Here is a 27,084-nt window from a genome sequence, read left to right on the forward strand (position 1 = left end):
TATTGAGGGGTGGGATTATGGGCTCCTCCGACCTGCATGCCCCACCCCGACTCCGCGACAACCGTGAGTGGAGCGTATCTCGTTTCGCGCGAGGATTGACAGAAAGGCTGTCCCAGACGTTTACAGTTGGCACTGTTTGAGGTGTCTGTCTGCGAAGGCTGATATGATAGCCTGTCTGCAAGTCGCCGTGTGTGTGTGTGTGTGTGTGTGTGTGTGTGAGAGAGAGAGAGAACTGGTGTTTGATCTCTTTTCCCAGCCACGGGGCTTTAACTTCACTCCAGGTGCAGACAAGTCAACCTGAGGGCATGGGAGGCACATACAGTTGAGATCACAATCCTGAGGCACACACACACACACAGAGAGAGAGAGAGAGACAGGAAGCTGCCCTGAAGCAGTAACTCAGACTGAGTAACTTTGTGGTTTTAACTGGTTTACCAGTCCAGTGGTGTCGCCGTGGAATGCTTCTAAAGACTCGGGCAATGTGCTGTAGGATAAACATTTCGGTTACCGCCTCCACATGTGAACATCAGTCAGTCCCAAGCAGAAGTACTGAGAGTGAAAGATGAAAAGGTGAAAGGGCCAGCTGGTTCAGTGGGTAGTGTAATGACAACGTGCAGGACGGGCTCTCAGTCTACTGTACACAGCAGCAAGATGGAGTTGGTTTTCTTTGCTGCAGGTCAGGTCTGATTGGGCAGCGAGTAAATTAGGTGGAGAGTCAACAGTGGGACTAAACACACTGTGCACGACACTCAAGTATAGTTGTCTCAACAGGTGCAGATTTGCCAATTTGGTTAAAATAATCAGAACCATTAACTCGACCTGATGCCGTGTGTATTTCTGTCTATTGACGTTAAAAGCTCCACTGCATTTCTTCCATTCCATTACCTTAAACGTAAGAGGAATAATCACTCTCTTTATTCCGCTCTATCTCCTGTGTGGTCCATAATGAGCTCAGTAAACATCTGCTACTCCTGTATTAGAGACCATTTTCTCCGCGTCTCATCCTGTAATATGGAGAAATTAGAGTGCAGGGACTCATTCAGTGTGTTTATACACACACACATACACACACACACATTCACAGAGAGCAGACATAACATAAGGAGTCCAAGTGTTTTTATACTACCCAACTGACGCTCTAACATACCGTCTCGACACCGCAATTTTCCATCCACAACAGTAAAACACTACCGGGTGTCCTTGGTGTATGGTCCCAGAATACCAGGTTTCTTGCAGGGTTTCTGGGGCCAGTTCCAAGAAGCAGGTTTACTGATTTATCTGGAAATCTTTACTAAGTTAAACCCAGTAGAACCTCAAATCTGGAACACGAACAGAGACTTTTTTTTTTTAGGTTAACAATCAGATAATTCAGTAAACTTGCTGTTTGGAAACAGGCTGACATAATAAACCATCTGTTTATTTAGCATGGCAGGAGTTTCCCTGAAAACACTGTGGAACACAACAAAGACTTGCTTATGCAACTGCTGATGGATGTGACATGTATAGAGGAATAGTGCCACCTAGTGTCAAGACTTGTTAACTTCAACGCAATAACAATCATGCAACTGGCCGAAAAGCAAAACAAAAACCTGACAGCAGTCAAAACAGAAACACAAACTCATTTCTGTTTCTTGGGAGAATAAAAAGTCATTCAAAATCTTGGAAGGTTTAATAGCTTTTAATATAGAAACCACTTAATGGATCTGCATGGTGGTAAATGTCATAACTCAGGCCAGCGACACTGAATACTCTGTACTGTACAGCAGACTGATAAAAAAACAAAAAGAAGAAGGCAAAACTCCTCAGAATCCAACAGTTTCCATGTTGGCTCCTCTTTGTGTGAGGTAAACCATCTGGATCAACTTAAAACTGATCCAGCAGAGTGTTCCGCATCCATGCAAACCTCATATCCCAGTCTTTTTCCGTTCCTGAAAAAGTCTGTTGATGGTAAAACCGAAGAGCATTTCAGGAGGATCTTCCTCACTTGTTAATCTCCTGCTGGACCTCACTGAGGATCCGCTCCTCCAGTTTGGAGGTGTCGTACTCCTTCAGCATGTCGTACTCCTCCCAAGGCTTTGCCCACTTCTGGGCGTGCTCCATCTGCTCGGGGCTCAGGGACAGGTCAAAGCGGATGCCCTGAATGTTGAACTTGGGTCGTTCCCAGCGTTTGGACCATGGCCTTGGGCGCATCCTTACTTTAATCTGGGAAAAAGACAGAAATGCTCAGTCATTTGCATTTTTTATATGCTGTATTTGTACTAGATTCCTGTTTTTTTTAAAGTCTGCTTTTTTGTATTTTACCGCTAAGTGGTTTTGTGAGGTGTTTAGAGGAGCCTTTTAGGTCAAACCTAGGCTCCATCTTGAAGCTCCCTCACCTTGTTGACAGGCACCTCTTCATTAGAGGAAGAGGGCACAGGCTTCATATCCAGGTCCACTGTGCTGTACTCAGACAGAGCGTCTCTCAGGTACATCAGGTTGTCGTCCAGCCTCTTCTCCAGCTTCAGCACCTCAATCTTCTGGATCCGAGGGTTGTACAGCTCGTAGCAGATCTCTATGCCTGGGCCAAGCACATATGGGGAAAGACATGAGTGAAACAGATTTTACTTGAAGAACACCTGGTTCACTTTCTCATACATGTAAATGATCTCTATATGTCTCTAACATGTGTAATTTAACATTTAGAATAATACAGAGGAAAATCTTAGTATTCCTTCATACCGTGAGACACTGATGCCAGAGTCTGTGTGGCCTTCAGTAACCCGTTGTTAAACCAGTGCTGACACAGATTATAAATAAACCTCACCTTGGTTATCAATAATGTTCCTCAAGATACATGTGGCTCCCAGCCCCTTTCCACCCCTCTGGATACAGATGCCAACAAAGCGGTTAGTTTTCCCACTGGCGTTAGGATCGGCCATGGTCACTGCTAGAATGCTCCCTGAAAAACAGTCAAAATAATTCACACCACTAAACACACAATACAAACAGACTTAATGCATGTTGTTTTCAAAAACAACTAATGCAAATATATTTGCAAAGTTCAGTAAGTAAAGCAAAGATAATGTACCAAAGGAAAAAAGAGCGATGCAGTTATTCAAAGCAATGTAAATTGTAAATATCCATGGCAGAATGAGTTGAGATAAAAATGGGTTTTGAGGAGAACTAATGGGTCCAGACAGCAAAGGTCCAGTCCCTGTTTTTGACAAAGTGAGATGAAAGTAAAATCTATTCTACAAGTGACAGACTAATTTTGGAAAACTTTGATCAGGAGCATAGACTGGACTAATCTGGCTTCTTCTCTTGAAACATGATAGTAGATTGACTGCTGTGGCAACAGTGTCAGAGATGGCGAGAATGGAGGTAGTTGACGTCAATTAACTTGGGCAAAGTGAAAAAAGTGTCAGTTCTCCAGGTTTGAGGTTGAGACACAGGAAACTGTTTGGTAAACGTCCCCTCCTCACAGCGGGAAAAGCACCTGTTGAGCATCTCAACTGGGTTCAACCTTACCTACATAGAACTCAGGGATGCTGAGCACAGTCCTCCTGCGGACCATGTCTTTCCTCTCAAGGAAAAATTTAAAAGGGTCTGTTCTCTGTCTAGGAGGGATGAACTCCGGGCTCAGGAACCTGAGAATGAGACAACACTTTAAAAGGCAGGTTTTACACAGTATGCAGTGTGTGTGTGTGTGTGTGTGTGTGTGTGTGTGTGTCAGTGAGAGGCTGTGATGTCGTCCTTACTTTCGCTGAGAGGCCGCAGTCTGTGTTTTATCTTCGATGACAGGTTTAGATGGGGGGGTGAATTTAGGCGGCTGCTCGCTGCTGGTCCCCGCAGCCAGACGACACGCAGACGTGGACAGAAACCCTGGAAATAACAACAATATGAGACATTCGCTGATCATTTTTATACTTAGGGCAGAAGTAAGGTTGCTGTTAATCTAGGTGGAGAGCTGGCTAGCTAACTGTGTACCGTTAGCTACGTTAGCTCGTGGTGGAAGTACATTGCTAGTGCTAACGTTAGCTGCATATCTTCGAAGCCTGACAGCGAATTATATAGTATGGCGGAGAAAAGAGAGCGTGTTCTGTTTACTCACGTTCATTTCGCAGCTGGAGATTTCGTAACAACCTCTGCGAAAGTATACATTTGTCGAGCCCTTTCGCGCAGGCAGCCATGTCTGACCTTCTGTAGTCACATGCGAATCTACGGAAGCCGTGTAGCGCAAATGACAGTGGAGCGCGTTTTCTTCCGATTCTGCAAAGTAGTCCATTGTCCACAAGATGGCGCAACTGTTCCGTCGGTTTTACATACCGGTCCTCTCATTTTATCCTATTTCAAGGGCACAAGTGTGCTCTAGAATTTTTTAGATGACAGCGATAGCCAACCTTTCTGTATGAGTTCCACGTGACTATTGCCCATAATTGCCGCCGTAATTAATAAGCAAAAGGCAAAGCGAAGATACTGCTTTCAGACAGCCCACACAGTTGATGATGGTGTACTTAATAACGATGATGATGAAATTTAAAGTACTTCATTTGACAAAGTGTCTCTTTCATTTCGTCAATATTGATGAGATTCAAATTCCATATTTTTGTCAGCAGCATCTTATTCTCTTTAAATACGTTTTTAAAAAGCTTGCATCGCTAATTTAGGTCATATGTTAATCAACACAGAGAGTCAAATTCAAGCTTTTTGTTTCTGCTATAATGGCCTTTTACTGGTTTTCAACTTTAATCCACTAACAATTCAGTAGTGGTGGAGGAAGAATGACTGAGATCCTGCACATACGTAAAAGCAGCAATACCAGTCACTTCATTACAAGTACAAATCCTGCATCCATACTTTTACTTAGAAGCTCAAAAGTATAAACAAAAAACAAAATGCACAGAGAGAATAAAAAGTGAAAGAATGACAGCATGGCCGTTCTCAGAATTTTTTTAGGATTACTGCATGTGTCCGGAAGGGAACTCTGGGTCTTTGAGACCATGCAGGGGAGCGGCGGTCCTCCAGGTGGGCTGCCTCCACAACACAACACGCAGTTAGAAATGCGCTCGGAGAGCAGCAGCACTGCTCCAGCCCCAGAGGAACCTCGATCCCGGTCTCGCAGCGGCGCGGTGGGAGGATGAGGGAACACTAGAGGCATGGGACCGCACATCTCCCGCATGCGTCGCAGAACCTGAACGCCAATGCTGCTGCTGGACTTTCTAAGGCTACGGAGAAACCCCAAAACTTCGAGGCTTCAAGGATGTTCTTCTCAGATGGGACTCTCTCAGCCGTCACTTCTGCGCTCCTCTTGGGAATAACGTGTCTGACCGTCCTCTGCGACCTCACCAAGGGCTCTTCGGACTTTTCAGGTTGGGAATTGTTGCTGTGAAAAAAAAAAAAAAAAAGTTTTCAAGCTTTAAAAAAGTGTGACCAGCAATTGTTTTATTCTGCTTGTGTTCCCTGCGTTTAAGATTCATCCTATTTTACGCTCGAGAAGTGCGCAATCTGCGCCCGAGGACATGAAATATGGGATTAGTCATTTAAAAAGCTGTTGCGCACGACTCCCAAAACAACTATGAGAAGCGTTTTTTTTAGTGTCGCATCAGCTTCTTGTCTCAGGACGACCCGTGGCTGTGGCGTGCTGCAGCATGCACGCTCCACAAACCGAGTAGAACACAAGTTAAACACGCGGAAAACACCCGTATTGCGCTTATCTTTTTGGCCAATTCTGACACAGTTTGTGAAGAATGACCCACATGAGGCACTTCAGACAGGTTCCCCTTTTGCCAAAGCCGTCTGGCTGGAGGGATTAAGGGTTGGTTTTATCAGTGCAGCGTGTATCTGCAACACATATCCCATTGATGCAGCCGAGATAAACTGGATAATGTGGTTAATGTGTGACTAGATGGGAGCTATTGTCTGCACCAGGTGCTGTCCTTTGCTGCAGATTTACAGCTCGGGGAAGAAAGCAAACCGACCGCAGAGCAGTTTTTTATGATTAATGCGCTTAATGCACAATCAGTCCGAGAGGTTGAGCCAATGCAAGCGCTCCTATCAATACCTGCCAGTTACCTTCGGTTTAGGTGCGATCCACTGTGGAATCTGCAGGCTGCAAAGGGAAAAAAGCAGCATATTAGTAAGCCAATGAGTTATTCTGTGTTGCATTACAGGCTGCTGAGCCCAAAGGCAAGCCTGCAGGTTTTGTTTACTGTGCCATAAAACAGGAAGGGAGCTTTGTGTCGGCGTTAATTGGCCTCTAATGGGTCTAATGGCTGGAAACGAGCAGACTGCAGCACACTGTGGGGAAAGGTGCTAAAGAGCAGATGTATGGAACATGTACCAGTGTGTATGATTGTGTGTGCATGTGTCCACGCTGCTGCCTAATGAGCTGCTAAGGATCATGGAGTGTGGGGAGGGCTGTTAACAAGGTTATGTTTCTGTAATTGCCACGCATGTGTCAGTGGTTGTTGGTTTTGTCATAAATGCTCTGATTGAGTGGATCTAATGGTGGTTAATTAAGCAGGAAGGGGGAATTGTAAGAGCGGCTGCTGCTTGGTGCAGGTGCACCAGTACCACGGATTAGACACGATCAAATATTGTGTCACAGGCGGGAGTTAATTTGCTGAAATCTCAGCTTAGGTGCAGCTTGTTCTGAGAGTTAACCTCTGGACTTTTCAGTGGCTCATTGATCAGTCTTGCTCTGCAGGGGGGGTGGGGAGGAAACGCTGCTGTCTGGCCCTGATGTTGAGTCTCCAGATGCAATTTTGTTTGCCCACCAGGGCATTTACAGAAAGGCTGACCTGTGAATGAAACGAGAGAAAAGGGGAATGTCTCAGAAGACCTCAGGGACAAAGACACCCTACAGTCCTCACATTCTCCACCAGCTGGAGCCTCCCCTGACACTAAGAGGAGTGCTTTTGATTGGCAGGTGCCGCCAGGGCGACGGGAGTGGCAGGGTTGGATCTCACATCTGTCAGTCGTCGCTTTCAGAGGGGTGATGGCGGACAGTCTGGTCCCATCAATGAGCCTCAGTCGCTGCGGTGAATGAACCAACTGTTGATTCCTAAAAGAAGGCTGTTGGCAGTAGAACATTTCACCTCATCACATGCTATTTTCGCTTTGCGCTTCTCTGTGTGTTGCATTTGCATCGACAACTGGAGCGATCGCAGTTTCATGTTTCATCTGCGGCTTTGAGCCCGCTGCAGAAATGGAAACAAACTACAGCATGTTGGTGGGTAATTTAATTCGCTCTCTTCCCCTGTTATCATCTTCTATTTTAAAGCCGCCTGAACGGCTAATTAGAGGTATGGAGTGAGCTGTGCAACACTTCAGAGCCCCCAGGCTAACAGACAAAACATGCTGGCTAATTAATGCTCTTCACATTACAAGTTATCAATACTCCTCTGTTGATTTTATGTGCTGAAACGTCACAGAACCTGATGCTCATTGTCTCCTGTCCTGTATGTTTTTGCTCAGCTTCACTCGTGTGCCGAGCGCTCAGCTTGTTATGTAACTGTTCTTTAGCAGACAGCTAGCAGCCAACCATCCAGGAGCAGAACTCTATGTCATACTTCTTTTTTTTCCCCCCCTTGCAAACACAGACCACGCTGCACCACAAACACTGTGCGCTACGTATTTTACTGCTAAAATACAGCTGAAGCAGATCGCTAAAATAGATGTGCAGCTGTTTAGAAAATCAGAGCCGTTGACATTGTCTTTTGAGCTAAAGTTGCAGCTTCTCTGTGTGGATATGCTGCTTTTCCTTCTATGAAGCGTTTGTAAAGAGAATATTTTATGGGTTTTGAGTGTTGGTTGAACAATTAAAGCAATGTGAAGTTATGGTGGGTATTTTTTTTACAATTTTCTGACATTTTACAGGCCTTCAGATTGATTGATCGTGAAAATAATCTCAGTTGCAGCCGTACACTTGACTCATGTCTGCGACTATAAGTGATATTTGTTGTTGGTGCCTGTAGGCAGGTGTGTCTCTGCTGCATGAGAGCATCGCATAAGTCCTGGCTGTTATTTCAGCCTTTTTGTCTCCTGCTGGCTGCTGTCATCTGCTGACACAGACAGAAAACAGATTATTGTTTTTTGTCAACACGTAGTTGTGAAAGAAAAGTGAAGCGCTGTTTGGAAAAACTCACTTCACAAGACAAAACACACACACGTATTCTATGTTTCTTTTAAACGTGGAGCCGCTGCATCGTTAATTGCAAAAAATATTACGGTATAGAAAGTTTTCTCCTTCTCTGTCATAAAACCCCGTAGGCCAAACCCTATTTAACCCCAGTCAATGGGATGTGAGGCTGTTGAGGGGCCAAGGGGTCAACTGAGGTCAACCCATAGTAACTGTGAGCGTGGTTTGGGGGGAGTTACCATCCATCTTGCTCTTTGTTCCCTCCTGTCGAACCTCACAGCACACGTCGACCACTGTCGGGAAATGTAGGAAAGTCAACACAACACTTAAGTTTAGGTCATTAATTTGAATTCAGTTCAGAAGAGGATGAACGTGATTGGATGACGGCACAATCGGACCGGGAAGTAAATTTAATTTGTGCCTGGAGATTAGATGGATTATCGCGATAGGGTAAATTGTTAGCAAACTCCTGTGATGTTTGTGTGATAAATTTAACCGTAACCCTGCTGGACTACTTCACAAACTGCTTCAGTATTTCCAACTGTTACATCTGAAACAGTAAGTCAATTAATCAGTTAGTCTTCAACAGACAATGATGTCAAATGTGAGGATTTGTTGCTTTTCTTTGTCTGAAATTAAAGCAAGCTGTAAAATCTGGAAAATTCTGGATATTTTTAACTAATTCCTAAGATTTATAGGCTGAATTCATGAAATTAATGGAAGAATTAGTCATCAGATTGCTCTATAATAAAGTAATCGTTAGGTGCAGCCCTGCAAACAGTGTATCAGAGAAATAAGTTTACTGTTGTTTGATCTTGTGACGTAAAAAGCCTGGAGGTCTCGAACCTTCCTTGGTGACACATCAGCTGATTCCTTCTCTGTGGGCAAGTTGCTGTAAACTGCTCAGCAGTGCAGTCAACGCATACACCAACACACAAATCCACCTATGCTGTCACCCTATGAGCGAGTCCTGGATTACGCTACCCCTAACCGCCGACCCCCTTGCGTGCACACAAACACACCCCTGTGAGCGCCACTCGAGGCCCCTCAGATCTTAATCCGCTGTGATTTTTGCGTGGCCCTGGATGAGGGGGAGCACACTGAACCCCATGCTCTCCTTCAACCCCTTCCCCTCCCCCATTCGCACACTCCCGCGCCTCCTTTCCCCACCACCTCCTCGCTGCCGCCGTTCCTCCCGAGGGCTCGCCTGATCACTGTTTCTGTGTGCACCAGGTGAGCTCTGTCTAAACAAATCCTGCCTCCCGCTTGTTTTGTCTGCTGCGGTGGAGGCAGGCGGCGAGGCGGGCAGCAAGGGCCTGGCATAAGGCTGCTTTTCTCTCCAGCTGAATGGGGGGGGGGGGGGTGTTCAAAGGATGGTCTCTGTGAATGAGCTTCTCAAAGGAGTGAATTGTCAAGACATTTCGATTCTTTCCATGATGGCATCACAACACAGTTGTTGGGTGTCAATAAGAGAGAATTCTTTTCTACCACATATTGTTTTTGCAACAAACTGAATTTATAAAGTGTTTGAAGTGATTTCAGGTTTGAACAATAAGCATTTATTGATTTCTCTTGGGTAAATACATACAAGGGAGTCACGTTGAAGGATTTTGTGGGGTTTGATAGCATTTTAGCAAATCTGAAACTAGATCGAAATCCGCTTATCTAATCTAAATCCTTTCAAATCCCTTATTAAATCCACGTAGGTTGCTTTCATAGAATTTAAGTGACAAAAATTATAGATAACCTAACAGCTAAGATTCACAACTCACAGACTGACATTCAAAGGCAGATAGAGAGAGAAGAAGGTTATTTAAACCCAGAGGTGATTGAGACGGAGGCTTGTCCGGCTTCACATTACAGAAAAGTGTACATTTAGAATGCTAATTGCTGAGATTAGAAACATCATATCGTCCATTTACATGTAGAGTTGATAGCTGAGCGGTGCTGGTTATATATAGTCCCATCTTTAACTTTTGGCTGCAGTCTGAGAAGTAAAGGGAAATGTGAAACCAAAGAGCCTTTGGGTGCAGACAGCTTGGAGATGTAGCGTAGATAACTCCTAGATATGTGTGTGTGTGAAGTCTGGCCTGACACAACATGATAGCAATGAGAGACGTGACCTACTGTGTAAGTCCTTCCCCCTGGATACAATAAGCACATAAACAAACACACAAATAAAGCAGAGCTTGACATCATGTCGGGGAACAGTCATGTGCTGTTGGTGATGAGAGATGGGAAATAACCCCTCTACTCATTTTAAGTCCAGCAGGAGGAAGTTAGCTTATCCCACATCGCGCTGCAGTAAACGAAAGCTTTGGAGTCCCAGCAACGCGATGCAGCACGACAACAACGCGATGGGGGAAATTAAATGAAAACACAAAGCACAGAATATAAAAGTGTTGACAAGAATTAATGGGAAAATGTGCTCAGAGCAGATGTAGCTTTAAAGACGAGCTTTGTGTCAACTGAGTCAAGTCCTGGCATATAAACCATACTGACGTGCACCAATCAAAATACGTTTTTGTTTCTTTGCCAATGTATGTGTGGGAAGAGAGCACATCCTGGCTGAGGTAATGCTTAATAAATGATTTGGTTGCTGTTGGGGCAATATTACAGTAAATTAAGTCCAGGTATGTCAGTAATGTCCTGGTACCACACAAAGAACAGAAACTGTTTTGCAATCTGTTTTGTCTTTGAGCATTTCCAGTGTGTTATATGTCAATAAAAAGCACGGATTCTGTGCGGTCGCACTGTTTTGTTCTTCCTGTGCAAAGTTACTTTTAAATCTGACACCGGTTGCAATTACACAATGAAACTGTTGTTCTTGAGTAAAAAAGTTTGCAAAGTTTGTTTATGCGGGTGTGAAGGCTGTCAGTTGAACGCTGTTACAAAGTGCGTACTGTTGCATGCAGCATGCACGCAACTGAGACGTCATCATAACTTTTGATGCTCTTGCTCATACATCCACCAGGCTTTGTGCAGCAGTAGTATATAAATGTATTGCACAAGTCCTGACACGTGAATGCGCCGCCATCTGTTGGTGAGCTGTCACATGTCTGCTCTCCATGTGACGAATCTTCTGCCGTGCAAAGGATTGTGGGTCCGAATAGCCAGAAAAGCATGCTGGCTTGAATATTGTGACAGGCTGCAGTAGGACAACCTAGTATTTTTGGCCTACTGCATTTGACATATTATGTAGGGGGTCATACCAAAGCTTTTTCTGACGCGGTAAACAGTATGGCGGTATTGATATTGGAGCACAGCCGGGGACAAAGTGAAAAGACCTTCAAACAGATGTGTGTTGTCCCTCCTCCATGTGATGAGTGACACTCAGTGCCCACACAGTAACTATCACCTGTTAATATCATGGTACAAGACGCCTCATTTTCATCCTGTTTCTACCTGTTTGCTGTTATTCCTAACATGTGTTTGAGCAGCAGACTCATAACATAAACGATGCTCAGAGTCAGTTTTATCTGCGAGCCTGGCCACCCTAAACGGATTTTTGAACATGCGTTGTTTTCTTTTGTTTGAAGCCTACTTTTGGAGCTACAGCTTCTTTTTGAGAACTTACAGAATAATGTTTGGAAGCTTGATATTATATTTGTGATGTGCCACTCTGCTGTGTTGTTATTGGTCAAGCTATTTATCTTTTAAATAACAGTTTTAAACTTCATTTTGGCTGTCACAGTCAGAAACGTCTGCACACTCCACTGCATTGGCTGTTGCCCCCCACAGGAGATGTCACTTTTGCAGTCCGTCTTATACCTTTTTCTACATTAAAACCAGACTGCATTCAAAATTGCCTCCACAGTCTGAGGAGGAGTTCTGACTACCTGCTGAATAAGGCTGGATGTCTTAATCAAGACTTATAATCAGCAGAAAACTGCTCAACCAGTCAGCCCTTAATATGATAATCATTATTTTGCATAGATTTCTGTCTATCCCTAAAACCACCCAAATCGCCCAGTCAGATGTTGAGCTGGATGGTTTTATAGTAATAACTGTTATTGGGGAGAGAGGAGGGGGTCTAATTCCTAAAGTGCAAAGATGTATATGTAGACATTGCAGGTGTGTGTTTGCACTTGCCCTCTCTTGCATCGGGGAGGTGCGAGACGCCCCAAAGAAAACACAGCGAAACGTGTGAAGAGGATTCTTGAGTGACACCCCGGCGTTGCTGCATGCAGCTGCAGTTAGCGAGCTATCGCTGTTTAGGCAACAATTGTGTGATTAATTGAGAACGCAGTCTCATTTGTCATATTGTGAACGCAGCCTCTTTGCGAGCAGAAAGCTTATTTGGGAATCAGATAAGTCGCGATACCTGCTGCTGCAAGTACGGAGCGTTGCACCAACCGGCTCGAGGATGAAACTGAGCCGCAGACAAACAGAAACAAGTGTTGGGAAAGAGACTGGTGGGTGTGCGCAGTGGCAATTATCTCCCCGTGTCCACCCCACTTATGTGCTGGCTGTCGAATTATGCGCTCAACAAGCCCCACGACACACACTCACATGCATGTGCGAAAAGCGTCACACACACCTTCTCTGCTCCTGCATCTCAGAGAATGTCAGCCATGCTTTGATGCCCCTCCTCCTCCCCTCTGTCTCTTTCTTTCTGTCTCTCTGTTTCCTGGGAGCTGATTTATGTTTGCTTTAGGAGTCAACATGTCCGCCTTGATCTGCCTTCCTTTATAGTCTGTCTCCATCCTCTCCTCACCCTATGCTTTCTTTGGTACAGAGAACATTTCGAACATTTATGGTTTGATTAAACCCCTCGAGGCAAAGCGAGAGAGACAGAGAGAGATGGAGAGGTAGAGAGGTGGGGCATAGAAGGGCCAGTCTGAACAAGGAGGCATTGTGTAGCCCCCCAACTGTGTCGGACTGACAGTCTGCATTACAGCACGCTACAGCAGCCTGCTCCCCAAAGCACTGCTAATCTGTTGCTTACTGGCCCCTCCGGCTAGCTCAGGTAAGGGGGAGGGAACCGGAGCGAGGTGGGGGAGGAGAGATATTCCCTTGTTTTTTCCACGTTTAAGCCAAAATCATTTTTAGCTGGCAAACTTCAGACTTCATTTGTTCCAATCACAGCGCAGCATCATTGTGAAAATCTTGTAAGAGCTTGATGATAGGTTTATCTTGATAACGATAAATGTGATCGTAATTAACTGGCTCGCTTGGCATGTTGGCTCAATTCTGATAAGTCTGTCCTGTTTAATTACAGTGCAGCTAGTTCGAGATCATGGACTGCTGGCTGATTGGTTGGTATGACGTCTGGTTGGATGCTATTGGTTGCATGTAGGTGCACAGCTTTGTAGTGAGATAAAAACAATGTCAGACAACAAACTCAGTGGCAGTGATTACAAGTGAGAGCCCACAGCCGGACAAGTGTCTCTGTGTACTTAGGCACAGTGGAGCATGTGCAGTGTTCATCTTTGGCGTGTTAGCATGCTATCATTTGATAATCAGCACTAAACAGGAAGCACAGCTGAGGCTGATGGCAGCGTCACTTGTTTTGCAGGTATTTGGTCATAAAACAAGGACAAACTGAAACATTTGACCTGTTGTTAGCTCAAAAGTCAGTGGATACATGCAACTGATGGTGGCACAAGAGGAAAGTCAATTAATCACCAGAGTCGTTAGGATACATCCTCTGGGGACCATGAATGCATGCACATAAATTAGTGCCAATCCATCCAGGAGATGTTGAGATATTTAAGTGGATAAGTGAAAGTCCATTTCATAGGTTTGGGTTTTTTTTGTTTTTGTTTGATGACCCACCAGGCTCTGTCATTGTTTTTATAGTTTTAGAACAAAAACAACATCTTGAATAGATCGATCCCTTATGAAAACAGTCTATGGCAGTAGCAGATATACAGGTGACTGTACATTCAGCAGGCAAAAACCTTTACCCAAGGAGACCCCAGTTACTTGGTAGCTACAAAAACACACTCTCCGTGAAGCTGAATGAATAGAGCAAGGTAAGCTTTCACATTTAGTGTGGTCATTGCTGCAGATCTGTCTGCGTTTGTTGTAAATGGAAGGAGATCTCCCTGCTAAGTCCCATTGGACATGCTGCAGACGGCTTTTCACTCCCTCAGCTCCTCAGGAGTTGTTCTATTGCTTGTTTTCACAGAACTGCCCCCCTGATAAGCTTGTTAATTCCCCAAAAAGCTCAGCCTTTCAGTGCCCACCCACTCCTACCTCTTTTTTTTAAAGGAAATACCTCTCTTCTCTTCACAGCGCATGCTTGAGCCTTGATAGAGGTATGCTGTCTTGCTGTTACTTCATTGAAACTGATTGCTGTTTTTTTAGGTGGGTTTTTGTGGGCTTTTGAAAACAACAGAAAGCCAGGAAGTGATGGAGCATTTGGGAGGCTACTGGATCACAATGATGCCTGACAAACGGGGCCTAAGGACAGGAATAGAGTTGCAAAGTGTGAGGGTTCTGTGGGTTCTGCAAAAGTCCAAAAAGGACAGTTGTGGTTATCTGGTTCCTTGATATCAAGTCAAAGGTAAAAACCTCAACATGTAAAAACTGAGGAGAAAAGTCAACAGGTAAAGATTAATGTAAATAATAAAATACAATTCAGCTGTGTTAAATGATTCACTTTCAGATTCTGGGTCAGTTTCGGAACAATCCCACCAGTGAAACGTTGGGAATTTGCTACCGTTTTAATTTGTGCTTCTGACTGGCTTCTTCTCCATCGAAGTACCACCAGCCATTCAAAGGAGAAAGGAAAAAACAAGATTCAGAGTGGAAATCATTCAAACTGATGCCCATAATCTGTCAATATAGTAGTTGAAATATCTAAGAGATAAGCATATATGAGTAGAAGAAAACTTTCAAATGGTCATTTACATGGGGTCTTGCATCAATGCAACTGCACACCTCCACAATCGCTCCCCAGCCGATGAAGCGCAGCGTCAGTTCGTGCAAAGCACACGCTCCGTGCTTTGTTCACGTTTCACAATCGCTGCTTCAGAGGCCAGCTGTGCAGCTCCCGACTCCGCAGAACAGCAGAGGAAACGAGTGAAAGGCGATCGTTCCTTTATGACCTCTCTGTCACATGCTGGCTTCTGTCAGCCTCGGGCAACCGCTGCCCCACCCAGCGCTCACTTAAATCCAATCCGCTGCGGTGAGGGCGACTGAAGAAAGATACATCTGTCGCTCACTTTGTGACAATAAAGCTCACACACTGTTGCATCTGTCTGGTGTCTGCTGGACTGTGGTTAGTGATGGGCCAGTCTGGCTGCCACCCGACTCTCCCAGGCCATAAAAGTGACCATTAAAATGACAGATTCTCCTTCCTGTGGCTTTCTCTCCGTCTCTCTTTCTTTCTATCACACACACTTTCTCTGTGGGCGTCTGGACATGCATCCGAACACCGGCGAGGGTGCGCCCCTCGACTCTGTCACCCTTCACCCCCCGCATCCCGTCGTAAGAGAAACACGCAACGCACATGCTCAGGGAGTCGAAGTGTCCTCTCGCTTAGAGCCCTTTGACCCCCAGGGGTCGTAAGGAGAGGCACGTGCCAACAGAGGTCGTGGGAGGGCTTGGGTGGGACCAGTGTTTGGTTTTTGGGGACTCCCAAGGGTAGACTCAGCGGCCACTGTCCAACCGTGAGGCCATCCCCAAGCCCGGCAGATGTTTTATATCCAATCACCCCCTCAGGATGAGCTTAGACAACACACCCACCAGTGGAAGTCCTCCCATTGTCTGTAGGAGTTAGCTAACACCTCTAACCTCAAACATCAACCGTCGGCCTTGTTGCCGACATGACTGAGTTAGCCTTTGACTGTCAGCCGGAGCTTCTCTTGTGGTTTCTTTTAAGCTCCGCCGTTTAGCGCGGATCTGTGTCCTTGGCTGTGTGTGTGGTTGTGAACAAGCAGGAGGAGCATGCTGTGTTCGCGGTCTCCTCCGGAGCATGAATTCCACCTCCCACCTGATGTGTGTCTGACTTACCATGTGACGTCCCTGCAGTTCTCTATATTTAATCCTTTCTGCCTTTGCCTGGCAGATAAAAGCTGCACCTTGTTGCAGGAAACAACATGCTGTCATTTCATCTGTCTGACAAGCAGGTTTGAGTTTACTGAAGCTAGGATTTGCCACCATAACTCATGTTAACCATGGGTTGATATTAATCATACAATATTTCTATTTTAATTGCATGGGTATCCAACATTTATTATTGAAACGTGTTTATTTTTTCATTTCAAAGTTTAGCAGAATCAGTTTTGTGCATCTCTGTCAATTTTGACCATATTGGACGTGTCATCCAGTGCCAGCACTCACAGCTTGTGCATAGCTTACCCGATGATGTAGTAAGGGTGTGGAAGTCAGCATGTTGGATTGGCTTGTAGCGCTGCCAGCTTTCATGCAGGAGACCAAAGTTTGTGAAGTGTTTTAGTAGCCTAACCCTAATCTGTATCAGCAGACATCTGCATAGTATGAAGGCAGAATCTGTAGGCAAGTGACAAGATTAGTACTGACCTGATGATGTTTGAGCAGGCTTTGGTTGAATGCAGGTAAACAGTCCTGTGTGGAGAGCAAAAGAGGCAGGACATTGGCTGAAATGCAATCTTTGAACCTGTCTACCTGACTATCCTCTGACAACAATTTAGCTTTTCATTAGGTTTTTTTTTTCTTTTGAATTTACCTGCATTCATATGCAGATATGTATTGATAGAGATTGGCTGAAATGTCATGTGAGTCCCTCTTCATGTCTAAAGGTGCTAATCAGGCAGTAAACAATGGCCGGCACAGAAGAGGAAGACTCGGCTTGGATATCCTTTGACCGGATATCTGCCGTCTACACCGGAAGTCCTGAAACATTGGCCTTTGCCCCCAGAGGCTAGATTGTTGACAGACAATAGCCAGTTGCTTCCAGGATTGGCCTAACCCTTATCTTACCTAAACTCTATTCTTAGCCACAATTTTCCCCAAACCATAACCAAACCACAGTTGACTTACGTAGATGTCGCAGAAATGTGTTTTAATGTAATTCTGGGTTTTGCAGACTCATCTGATTTTGGTGTTGTTTTCTGCCATTAGGTTTGGTTTTGTGCCCAGCTTTGGTTGAGAGGAGGGTCGTACAGCCTCGTTTCTAAAAGTGGTGCAACTACAATATACAGACGACAGGTGACAAATTACTGCAAAAGAAAAACCTGAATAAATGAGCGGATGAGCTTGCGAAATGCTACGTCCAGGACACAAGGAGTCGCTGAAAATGATGTGAATCATATGCTATGGCCTCAACCCAGTTGTTCACCTATGGAAGATTTTGGTGGTCAGTGTTCTCCACCACCATCGTCAAAACTATAAGGGAATATCATTGAGAAGAATCGTGTTCATCCCTCTGGTAAACCTTTAGACGTGTGTAAAATCTATGCCGAGGTGCACAGGGGAGCTGTTTATCTATGAATGCGTCTTCCAGCACAAAACCCTTGTTACCTCCTGTGTCTGGTCTTTCATTCTTTTCAGTCTTGAGACTTTCTTTCCTGTTTGTATACTTTCATCCTTTCAATACTCCCTGGCCACGACACACACAGCCCATAATAAGCTGAAGAGAGTGCTGCTATTGCATTCATATGTCATAGTGTGAACTAATAAATAAGCTGTGTTTAGGAAAGCCGAGGGCAGGAGCTGGGGGTAGACGTTTGTTGTTTATGTCCTGCAGGTTGAAGTTTGTTTGTCTGCATGCCTCGGTGGGTTTATATGCGAACATATGTGTGTGTGTGTTTGCGTGTGTAGGTGTTAGAAGATAAGCCATCTCTGGGAGGAGGAAAAGGCCCGGGCAGGCGGAGTGTTTGTGTTTGTGTCTCCGTTCTTAATGGCTTCAGCTGCTCGGGCTCTGGTGTCTGTCTGTCGGGGGAGGGAGGGGGTATGCCCGCAACTCTGACATTCAAGTTAAGGACACCATCACCTGAGGATATTGATACACAGCGTGAGGCAGACTCATGCTGCGATTTAAAAGCAGTTTGGATCAGCATGGGTACCAAATTGCAGAATTTTAGCGCCTCAGCGAACCAAATCCAAACATGTGAATTTGTTATGTTTTTCATATCTTGCTGCTGATGACGTATAGAAAAAGCCGAGGATGAATGCAGGGTCTTAAAGCTGCATGCACCCGGATGGCTCATGTGTATGCACATAGTTTCACCCCTCGAAATGACATGTCGGTGTCAGCTCTGTTGGCTGGAAGAAGCACAGATGAATGTCATCGGCAGATAAGTCCTCTGTCGTGTTGCTTTTCTTTCCCCTTTCAGCCTCACTCTTCCCAATCCCATTAGCTGCTGTTTGATCAGTGATAGCGAAGTGCGAAACACACGCTGGGTTTATATCCTGGGGAGAAGGGGGAGGATTCTGTGTCGTTTTGGTCCTCGGTGGGCTTATATCCGGGGGACCAACTGCGTGTGAGTAAGCCCCACTCAGCTGACCCCCCCCCATTTTGTAACTGTGTGTGTGCAGTGTGTCCATGTATGTTGACATGTTCAGTAAGTATTCCAGGAGGTCAGCCGTCACGCGCCACCTATTAATGCTGTCAATACAACACAGACCTCACTTCTCACACACTCTTTGCCCTTGTGCTCCAGATCACTATGCTACCATTGAGTAAAAAACATAAACTATCCCCTCAGCTGCTAAATAAACACAATAATTGGCTCAAATGTTGCTTTTCAGAGCATCCTGAGTAGTTGTTGTTACAGTTTAGCAATAATCTCTATTCAAACTGTGCGTAGGTTTTCACAAATGTAAGATCCGTTATGTACAGGTGAAGGGTTAAAGCTCCTCACTTGGTTTCCAAACTTCATGCAAAACTTAAACATATTCTCAAATCTTGGGATAATGAGGACAATAATCCCTTGAATATTTGCAGCGTCTGTACCCAAATGGCAAGCTGCTGCACGTTTGTCCAAATTAACGCACAAAATCTTAGATGGTTTCCCTCAACACTTCCTGCGGCTTGAAAGAGCTCTCAGTGGGCCACACACTGACGGTACTTGAGCAGCTGAAAAGGTAATCCTGCTCTGACTTGTGTCAAATTTAACTGCTTTAAGTTGTAGCCAAATATGTCTGCTCTCTGCTTTTTCTGCCCCACAGCGCGATTAGCAAGAAAGTAGGCTAATCCAAAACGTGACTATAGTAGCAAGACTAATGTATTGTAAGCGGAGGAATGTGGTGTATTTTAGGAATGCATTTTTTTTTTAGACCCAAATCTGAATGGCTTAGCAGCGAGGACTGTACTTGGCACGTTTACAGCAGCGGCCGCTCGCAGCTTTCCTTTGACATCATGTCCATTGTGTGGCGGTCCTCTGTGGCGCCCACGTGAACTTTTGCTCCTTTTTTTTCCGTCTCATGTTTGAGGTCTCATTTGGTGTCAGCGCACCTCATCAACCTGTCTCATTTGGCTGGGGTATCACATATTCAGCTGAAGGTCTGAAGAGGTGAATGCAGAGTTCTGACCGCACATGATTTAGAGCCGGCGGTTGCTTTGCCGTGCTCCGGGCCCTTGTGCTGCCTCTGTGGTCTGTGGAGGAGAGTAATTACTACAGGGCCTAAAGCCACCAGCTCCGGCCTTTGGACTCTTTGCTGCCACATCCTGTAAGCAGCAACTTCGCTTTTTAAAGACCGCTCTTCTTTTCGCCGCACGGCTCTTTTTCTCATGACCAGCGTGCTGTGTCGTCCAATTAAAAGCTTCCCCCCTTGAGGTCTTTTCAGACTTTAATCAACACTTGATTATTTAGCAGGTGTCCTCTCTGGATTCAGTGTGTCTTCGCTTCTCCATCGCTCATCTTCTTCTCTGCTTCTCAACGTCCTCTTCGTTCCCTCTTCATCCCCGCTCTTGAGTTTTGCCAGAGCGCTGCCTGCGTCTTTGAGGGAAACCTCCGCTCTTCCCAGTAATCATCACTTAAAGGGAATTCCTTCTCCAGCGGCAGGCCTGCAGCTCTGCATCTTTGAAGATTTGATGGTTTGATGGCTATAATTTGCTTAAAATAACACCAATAAAGTCATGAAGCTGTAAATGCCTAAATACCTAATGTACCAAGATGAAACACGATACAGCCTTTGATTCTGTAGCTTTCAAGAACATCGTCGGTTACTTTACTTTCTGTGGGATTGGTTTCGAGGTGTTGTTACAGATATATCTTTATTATACACACATGATCCATTCAAAGGGGTTGTAGTTATGACTCTTATTCATACAGCCTGTTGATTATCTCTAAAACACAATGTAAACAGGCACTTTTGAGGCATTAAGCTAAGCTATAATCTTCTAATATTCTGCAATATTACACATTCTTGCCCAATGCAAAGGGCTTTACAAATATTGCTTCACAAGCAACATAAAAGTGAGCTGCATGAGTAAGCGGCTGAATAATAACCAGCATTAAGCCGTCACTATTACAACACGTACGTAATACTTCATGCTGCGGTGCATTGTTCATTCTCCAGGCTCAGCCAATAGGAACAGGCGGCATCTTTCAAAAGCAGGGGAAAGCCCTGAGCGTGAGTAAGAGGCCCGACTCTCCACCTGAGCCGGAGTCAAACCGCCCTCTCCTTCCTCAGCCTCCCACCTGCCCTTCATGTTAGAAATACCTGTCGTACTCTCACCAGACGCTGAACTCCTCAGCTTAGGGGAGAATTAGTGAGCTCTACCTCCCAGTCTGACCTGATAGGAGAGGCAGGTGTGATTGCAATGGAGGCTCCAGCTGGCTCTTTATATTGAAGCAAAAATTCCTATTTTGAAGAATATTTACCAACACTTTGCTGTAAATTTGCGTTGGTATGTGAGCTGCACCAGGTTGTGACTAATCTGTGGCTCAGAAGGAGGAAAGCCTTCTCCTGCAGGCCTCTTTCTGTGTCATGTTGACACAACACAGCGGCCCGTCACTAATCTCCATCATACCTGACCCCCTCCGTCGCTGGGTCAGACCTCAGGGTCATCACATGACCACAAATGAGGAGCTGACAATCACAAGGGCCGATTTCGAGCACCACAATTGGCTGAAAGTTTGCCATTGCAGCTGAAACATGGGCATTCTTCCCTGCTGACGGGTTAAGTCACATCATATGACAAGATCCCATCTGTGTTGGGCGATAGATTCAAAAGGCAGGTGCAGCTGTTTATAACAAATCCCTTTGCTGCTTGGGCACAGATTAAATGGACCTTGCAAGCCTTTCAATCCAGTCCACGACAAGAGCGACCTGTTTGTACACGAACAGCATCGCGACCGCAACCTCCTGTCTTTTAATGACCGAATAAACAAACCAGCAGACATAATAGTGCGGCGCTTTTGTTAAGGGAAAGGGCAGAGAGCTAGTTAAGGAAGGAGTCTGGCCCCACATGAAAAGAAACAGGGAGGAGAAGGTAGAAGGAGAGACGCCTGGGTGTTCCTCCAGCATTGTTCAGCCTTCTGCCTCTGAGGGACACCTGTCATTGGCTGGACGGTTTACACAGGTGCCTTAACCCCGCCTGATTTGTTGGCCTTGAAAGGAGGCCTCAGTCAACAGGTAGCTTGAAGGGAACAATAGTGACGATCCTGAAGAAGAGAGACAGAGAGTGGGAGGAGGGCGGGATGGCGAAAAAGAGAAATGGATTCTGTGGAAAGCACCTGAGGGTTTGTGTGAGATAATCTGTTTGTGGAGGGAGGCGTATCGGTGCGTTCGTGGCGCTCAAACTGTTGCTCAACAGTCCCTCGCTCGAGAAACTCCTCCCCCAAGTGGCCCAAGCAAATTCAAATCATCCATCTTCAGTCCTCTCCGTTTCACCCTCTTCATAACCTCTGTTTCCATGGTTACACCGCTGCACCAGTGGCTTGGTTAACCCGAGGGCTGCGCGATCCCGTGGTGTCTCATGGCGCTGGCGCTTTGCCAAGAACCAACCCTAATAAAGTGATACTGTTACACCAACATCACACACACCCTGCCTTCAAGAGCCAAGCAGCGGGGCTTGTTCCTACCACGTTGTTTGTGTTGACGTTTGTGTGTGTGTGTGTGTGTGTGTGGTCTCGCTGCCAGGGGAAATGCCAAGTTCCCTCTCACCCCGTGTGGAATGTGGCAGGCAAAGCAAACCTGTGTCTGTGTGCGGGGGAGATTACTGCGGAGGGGAAGAAACTAGTAAGCCTCAACAATTGAAAGAAAGAATTCAAATTTCAGTCATGCAACATAAGCACAATTTCTAACTCAGGCAGCCTTAACATGAAAATCTTGTTTCATATAAAATTGGGCCATGCACACATCAACATGTTGATGTCACACTTTAGGTCAGGGTTCTAGGTTCAGCTTTGCAACAAGCAAAATGAGCAAGTTTGGAAATAACACACATAATAAAAGCAGGTATTGTAAATCAGAGCTGTGATGTAAAGACAGCTGCTGTGGTTGGTCAGTTTCTAGTCCTGATGATGTGGTCTGTGGCATGCAAATAATCTCTGAATTAAGTTAAAATAGGATTGCATGTGCACCTGTTGTCCATTTTCACAGCCAAGCCACAGGTGGAAACCTGCTACTCTGAGCAATGGTGGTTTAATAGCCATCTCTATTTAGAGTGAGGCCGACCTTTCAGAGCCTGAGAATGTCTCTTGTTTCCCTTCCTCCTTCTAACTGTGGCCATGGTGATAAGGGGACAATGTGTGTGTTCTGTGTGTGTCCGCGTGTGTGCGTGCTAATGCGTGTGTGTGTGTCAAGGAGCTCTGTTTATTTCCTCTTCCGCACCAAACACTAAGTAAATACGGCTAATTGAATCGCAGCGTGTCCACTTTGCGAGTGTGTGTGAGCATGTGTGTGTTTACCTCTCTGTAAATGTGTTTGCGGAGCACTTAGAGGACAGCTTGGCCTCGCTTCGGAGGTTGTTTTCAGGCGTTGAACAAGTGAAAATAGTTGCATTTTCAACCTGGAAACAGTTTAATTAATTTTGTATGTTTTTGAATGCAACAATGCACGTCCATCAAAATGAGACCACGTCACACGGATCTTCTTCTAGTTTTCAGCCTCGGCTCGCATTTTTAATAAAACAAATCCAGCCAAGTTCAGAAGCTAAGACTCGGAGCAGAGTGTTTGTTTCTCCTCTGCAGCAGCCGGCACATATACGGTCCAGATAAGTCCAGAAAGACATTATATGACAGTGGCCAGGGGATCAGCTCGCTCCTTTATCTGTGCTCTCCTTCTCACAGGCTGGAATGTTAATGGCGGCTTTTGTGATGGGCTCGGTTTATCCTGTGTGACTGACAGGCTGACTGGCAGCTCTCAAAGCCTCCTAATGGGAAAGTGGAGTTAGCCGGGATACTTCAGCGTTTTTTTAAAAGAATGAGGGCTTTTATTGAATTCGAAGCAGCCTCCAAGGTTAAATCAAAGTTCGCGCAGTGCCTCTTCCACTAAATGGTTTATGTAATGTTTCTGTTTGCATTCTTGATACCAGCTGGTTGTCTGATGCGAGTAAACGAGTAAACACTGCAAGCAAATGACATGCTAATAGAAAGTGAGCCTGAGGAGTGCTTTATAAAAGTTTTAAGAGAGATGTCCAGGATGGGCGACATGGAGCTCTTAACTTGTTCACGCAGCCTGGTAGCATCAAAATGCTCCCGCAGCTCAAATCTTTTGGAAAAGTCCAGTAAGTAGGTATGTATGCGCTGTATCCTTGTATGAAAAGTGTAATAATGTCAGGCTTTAAAATCATCCCTGCCAGGTATTTTTTAATATCAAACACAAGGGTATGCTCTAAAGCCATGACCGGAGGGCCGACGCTAACAGCTAAAGAAGCTAAAGCTTTACCCTGTCTGCTTTGCTGCGGTATTTTTGGCCTGGAGGCGTCTTTGAGATGTAAGCAGTGATCTGTCAGGGCTTGCTGATATGCAGCAGAACCGAATGTCCGTGGAAACGCTCCATAATTGAGCTAAAAAGACCCCGGGAGACTGTAGCACGCTACCAACCCTCTCTGCATGTGACAGTAGCATGAAATGAGGGTGATTAGCTTGGACACTGTGAAACAGAGATTAGCTTTAATCTTGCTAATAAACATTTTCCTCTTCATTACTCCCATTGCAGTGAAATTAAAGTATGCAGCCTAAGGATGCTTGTACTGCATATATAATGTACAAGGGGTTACAAGATGCAGTATCAATGTTTTGTCCATGCAGCAAGTTTGAGTGAACAGCTGCTTTTTTTTTTTGGCATTTTGCTGTCTCATAGGTTACCTGTCCAAAGTGTTGAGGAACTACACCGAGCAGGCCTGTGACGGAGACTTCTTGTCTGTTCGCTGCCCGCCCCGCACCACCATCACCGTCCAGTCAGCTTTCTACGGAAGGAGAGGCGCCTCGGACCCCCAACAGTGCCCTCAGACCTACCAGGCTCTCCTGAGCTCTTATAACACTCGTGAGGATGACCGATATTGTTCTGTGTCCACTGCTTTACAGGTACATAACTAAGCTCACACATCCCTGATGTTTTTTTTTTTGTTCAGAAAATTGTCCTTTTATTAACATTTTGGTTTCTTTTTTTTGGATTACGAGTAGCCAGAAGTCTTCCCAATCCTCTGCGCAGGTCTGTTAAATTCAGGTGTCTCCCATGTGTCCCAGACCTGCATCTTTTTTGCCATTTCTTCCTCTGAGTGTCCTGTAAAATGGTCAAATTGGCCAAGGGTCATATTTTGGAGAACCACTGATTATGTAATGCTTTGTGAGGATGTTTTCCGGCAAATTACCCTCTCTAAAGGGGAAGCAGGCTTGTATGTTCCCATGACACAAAGCGATTTCATGGGGCCTTTGCCTTAGCATCCTCTCCTAAATTGGGATGCGGCCGGACTAGAACCCCTGCTTTGCAGCACCAATACAAACACATCCTGTTCAGCATTCATTCGCTTGTTTGCTTCATTCTTAGTCCCCCTGCCTTCTCGCGTCGAACACCCTCCGTTTCCATAATAGACAGGACAGCCATGAATGCACAGACACAGAGAGTGCATTGTGCTGAAGTGAGAGAATGACTGACTGCTGTGCCACCCACATTAGTACAACCCTGAAGAATCCATTGTACCACCTGTCCATGACTCTTGGTTTGTTGGTATTACAGTATGAATGTCTCCATGTAAAAGGGCTTAGGGCCAAGGGTATTCAAACTGAGGCAACAATGATTATTTTTATTATCTGTTATCAGTGGTTATTTTTTTATTTATTCATGATATGTCCCAAATTGAATAAACAGATAATTTAGAGATAAAGAAACCAAAAATATTTGATTAACAATTATATTAAAAAGCAAGCAGCAAATCATTCAGTTTGATAGGCTGCATTTAACATTTTGGCTTAATAAATGGCTGTAGTGATTGATTTTGTACCAGATCCATTCAATGCTGTCAATCAGCTAATGTGTTAATTGACTAATTGACCTCAACTTAAACTCTGGTAGCAACATTCAACTTTCATAGATTATCATTGTGAACCCTGATGACCTGTAAAGCGTCCATATTCCATCATGCCACAAGCATTTTGATCCTTAATGACATGTGATATCAAGATCTCACACAGGACTAAATAGCACTTTTGTTAGGGACTATTTTCAGCTGCGGATGAATAGACTGTTGTTACTTGGGTGAGTATTTACAGAAGCAGTGTGTATGTGGGACTGACTCTAAATAAACTGCAGCAGACTTGTTGTCATAGAAGGAGAACATGTGAGCAAATGTGGCTCCTTGATGTGTTTTAATACCTTTTGGTCAACAATGGAGCTCTGTGGCTTACTCAGGCAATGCTTATTGATAGGACACATTTATTGTTTGTTATGATCTTTTCATGGGATATCAAAAGGCTTATCCTTTAGGTATACAACAATAATCATAAAGATCATTCAGAGTGAGGGTCTGCATATATGTCTTTGGTGTTTATGAGGGGGAAATACACAGATATCCCTTATTCCCTCGCTGCGTTCCATGATCCTTTGTAACAAATGCCTCTGCTTTATGTTAAATTCAGGAAAGGATTCGTTCAGTCATTCCTCCAGAGAGTGTATGGGACGCTGTATTGTGCTGGAATGTGCTCACCTGGGTTGCAGCCGGCTAAAAATGATGAAACTAGAGAAGCAAAAGGATGCCAGGAAATGAGCAGAGTGGAGCTTTCCAGAGATTTCTTTCTCCCTTTCTCTTTATTCTCTTACCTGCTCCTCTCCTCCATATTCCCATGGCCATAAGCAGCCTGTTTGAAGTGGTTTTAGGTTTGCCTGCCGCTGGTCTCACCATCGTTGGCTTATTGTCCCCCCTCTAAACCTCTCTTTGGTCTTCTCCCGCTCTCTGTCACTCTTTCCTTCTTTAGAAAATGCTGGACGAGTGCCAAGACAGAAGGAGCTGTCAAGTCCTTGTCAACAGCCGCGTGTTTGGGACAGACCAGTGTCCTGGCAGCAGTAAATACCTCATTGTCTGGTACAAATGCAGACCTAGTAAGTCCCTCATCGCCTCATATCCTGACAGTGACACACATTTCTGTCCCTCTCTGTTCTGGTACTGTTTTTTTTTTTTTTTTCCTCTTTTCACACACGCCTACACATTCAGTCCAAAATACACCGATGGTGCGGTCACTTCATTTGCACTGAAAACAATTACAACATTAACAGGGAACCAAGTCCACATTCTGGTTTAATTGTGTGTTGTTTAAGTTTTAGAGATAAATCTTTCACTGATCAACCAGCATAAGAAGGCTTTTACAAAACTCAGGTTTGATTAATGTGCTGCTCATGCCTTTAAATGCATTTTATACCAAAACATACATTTGTCCTATGCATGTTTTTCCTCATTTGTGTGTATTTCACAAAGCTATGTTAAGGTTATTAAAGTGGCATTATTCTGTTGTTTTCCCCACGCTGCCTATTGCAGTCAGCCATAAACCTATTGGTTCCTACTGAAGATGTACATTTTTTGAAATGGATCACAAATGTATACTTTCATCAAGACTTAAAAGGCTAAGTAATATCTTTAAACAGCTGGG

The 27,084-nt window shown here is 44.9% G+C and overlaps 2 protein-coding genes across 2 annotated transcripts in view; one reads left to right on the forward strand and one right to left on the reverse strand.

Annotated features, from left to right (window-relative positions):
• Window positions 1-1,248: 1,248 nt before the first annotated feature.
• Window positions 1,249-4,215, reverse strand: mrpl19 (mitochondrial ribosomal protein L19). The gene is made up of 6 exons (XM_041959093.1): window positions 4,091-4,215; window positions 3,738-3,861; window positions 3,508-3,626; window positions 2,804-2,938; window positions 2,376-2,557; window positions 1,249-2,202 (listed from the first exon to the last, which is right to left on the reverse strand). The coding sequence occupies exons 1-6, from the start codon at window positions 4,167-4,169 to the stop codon at window positions 1,981-1,983; spliced, it is 861 nt and encodes a 286-aa protein (XP_041815027.1). The 5' UTR covers window positions 4,170-4,215; the 3' UTR covers window positions 1,249-1,980.
• An 819-nt stretch (window positions 4,216-5,034) lies between these two features.
• The window catches only part of LOC121621839 (protein eva-1 homolog A), a 74,092-nt gene continuing 52,042 nt past the window's right edge, over window positions 5,035-27,084 (forward strand). Inside the window, exons 1-3 of the mRNA XM_041958509.1 lie at window positions 5,035-5,348; window positions 24,305-24,528; window positions 26,416-26,539. Of these exons, the coding sequence (XP_041814443.1) occupies window positions 5,240-5,348; window positions 24,305-24,528; window positions 26,416-26,539 (457 nt within the window). The 5' untranslated portion in view covers window positions 5,035-5,239. The remainder of the gene's footprint in view (window positions 5,349-24,304; window positions 24,529-26,415; window positions 26,540-27,084) is intronic.

The sequence above is a fragment of the Chelmon rostratus genome, chromosome 18 (assembly GCF_017976325.1).
Source record: "Chelmon rostratus isolate fCheRos1 chromosome 18, fCheRos1.pri, whole genome shotgun sequence".
Lineage (NCBI taxonomy): Eukaryota > Metazoa > Chordata > Actinopteri > Chaetodontiformes > Chaetodontidae > Chelmon > Chelmon rostratus.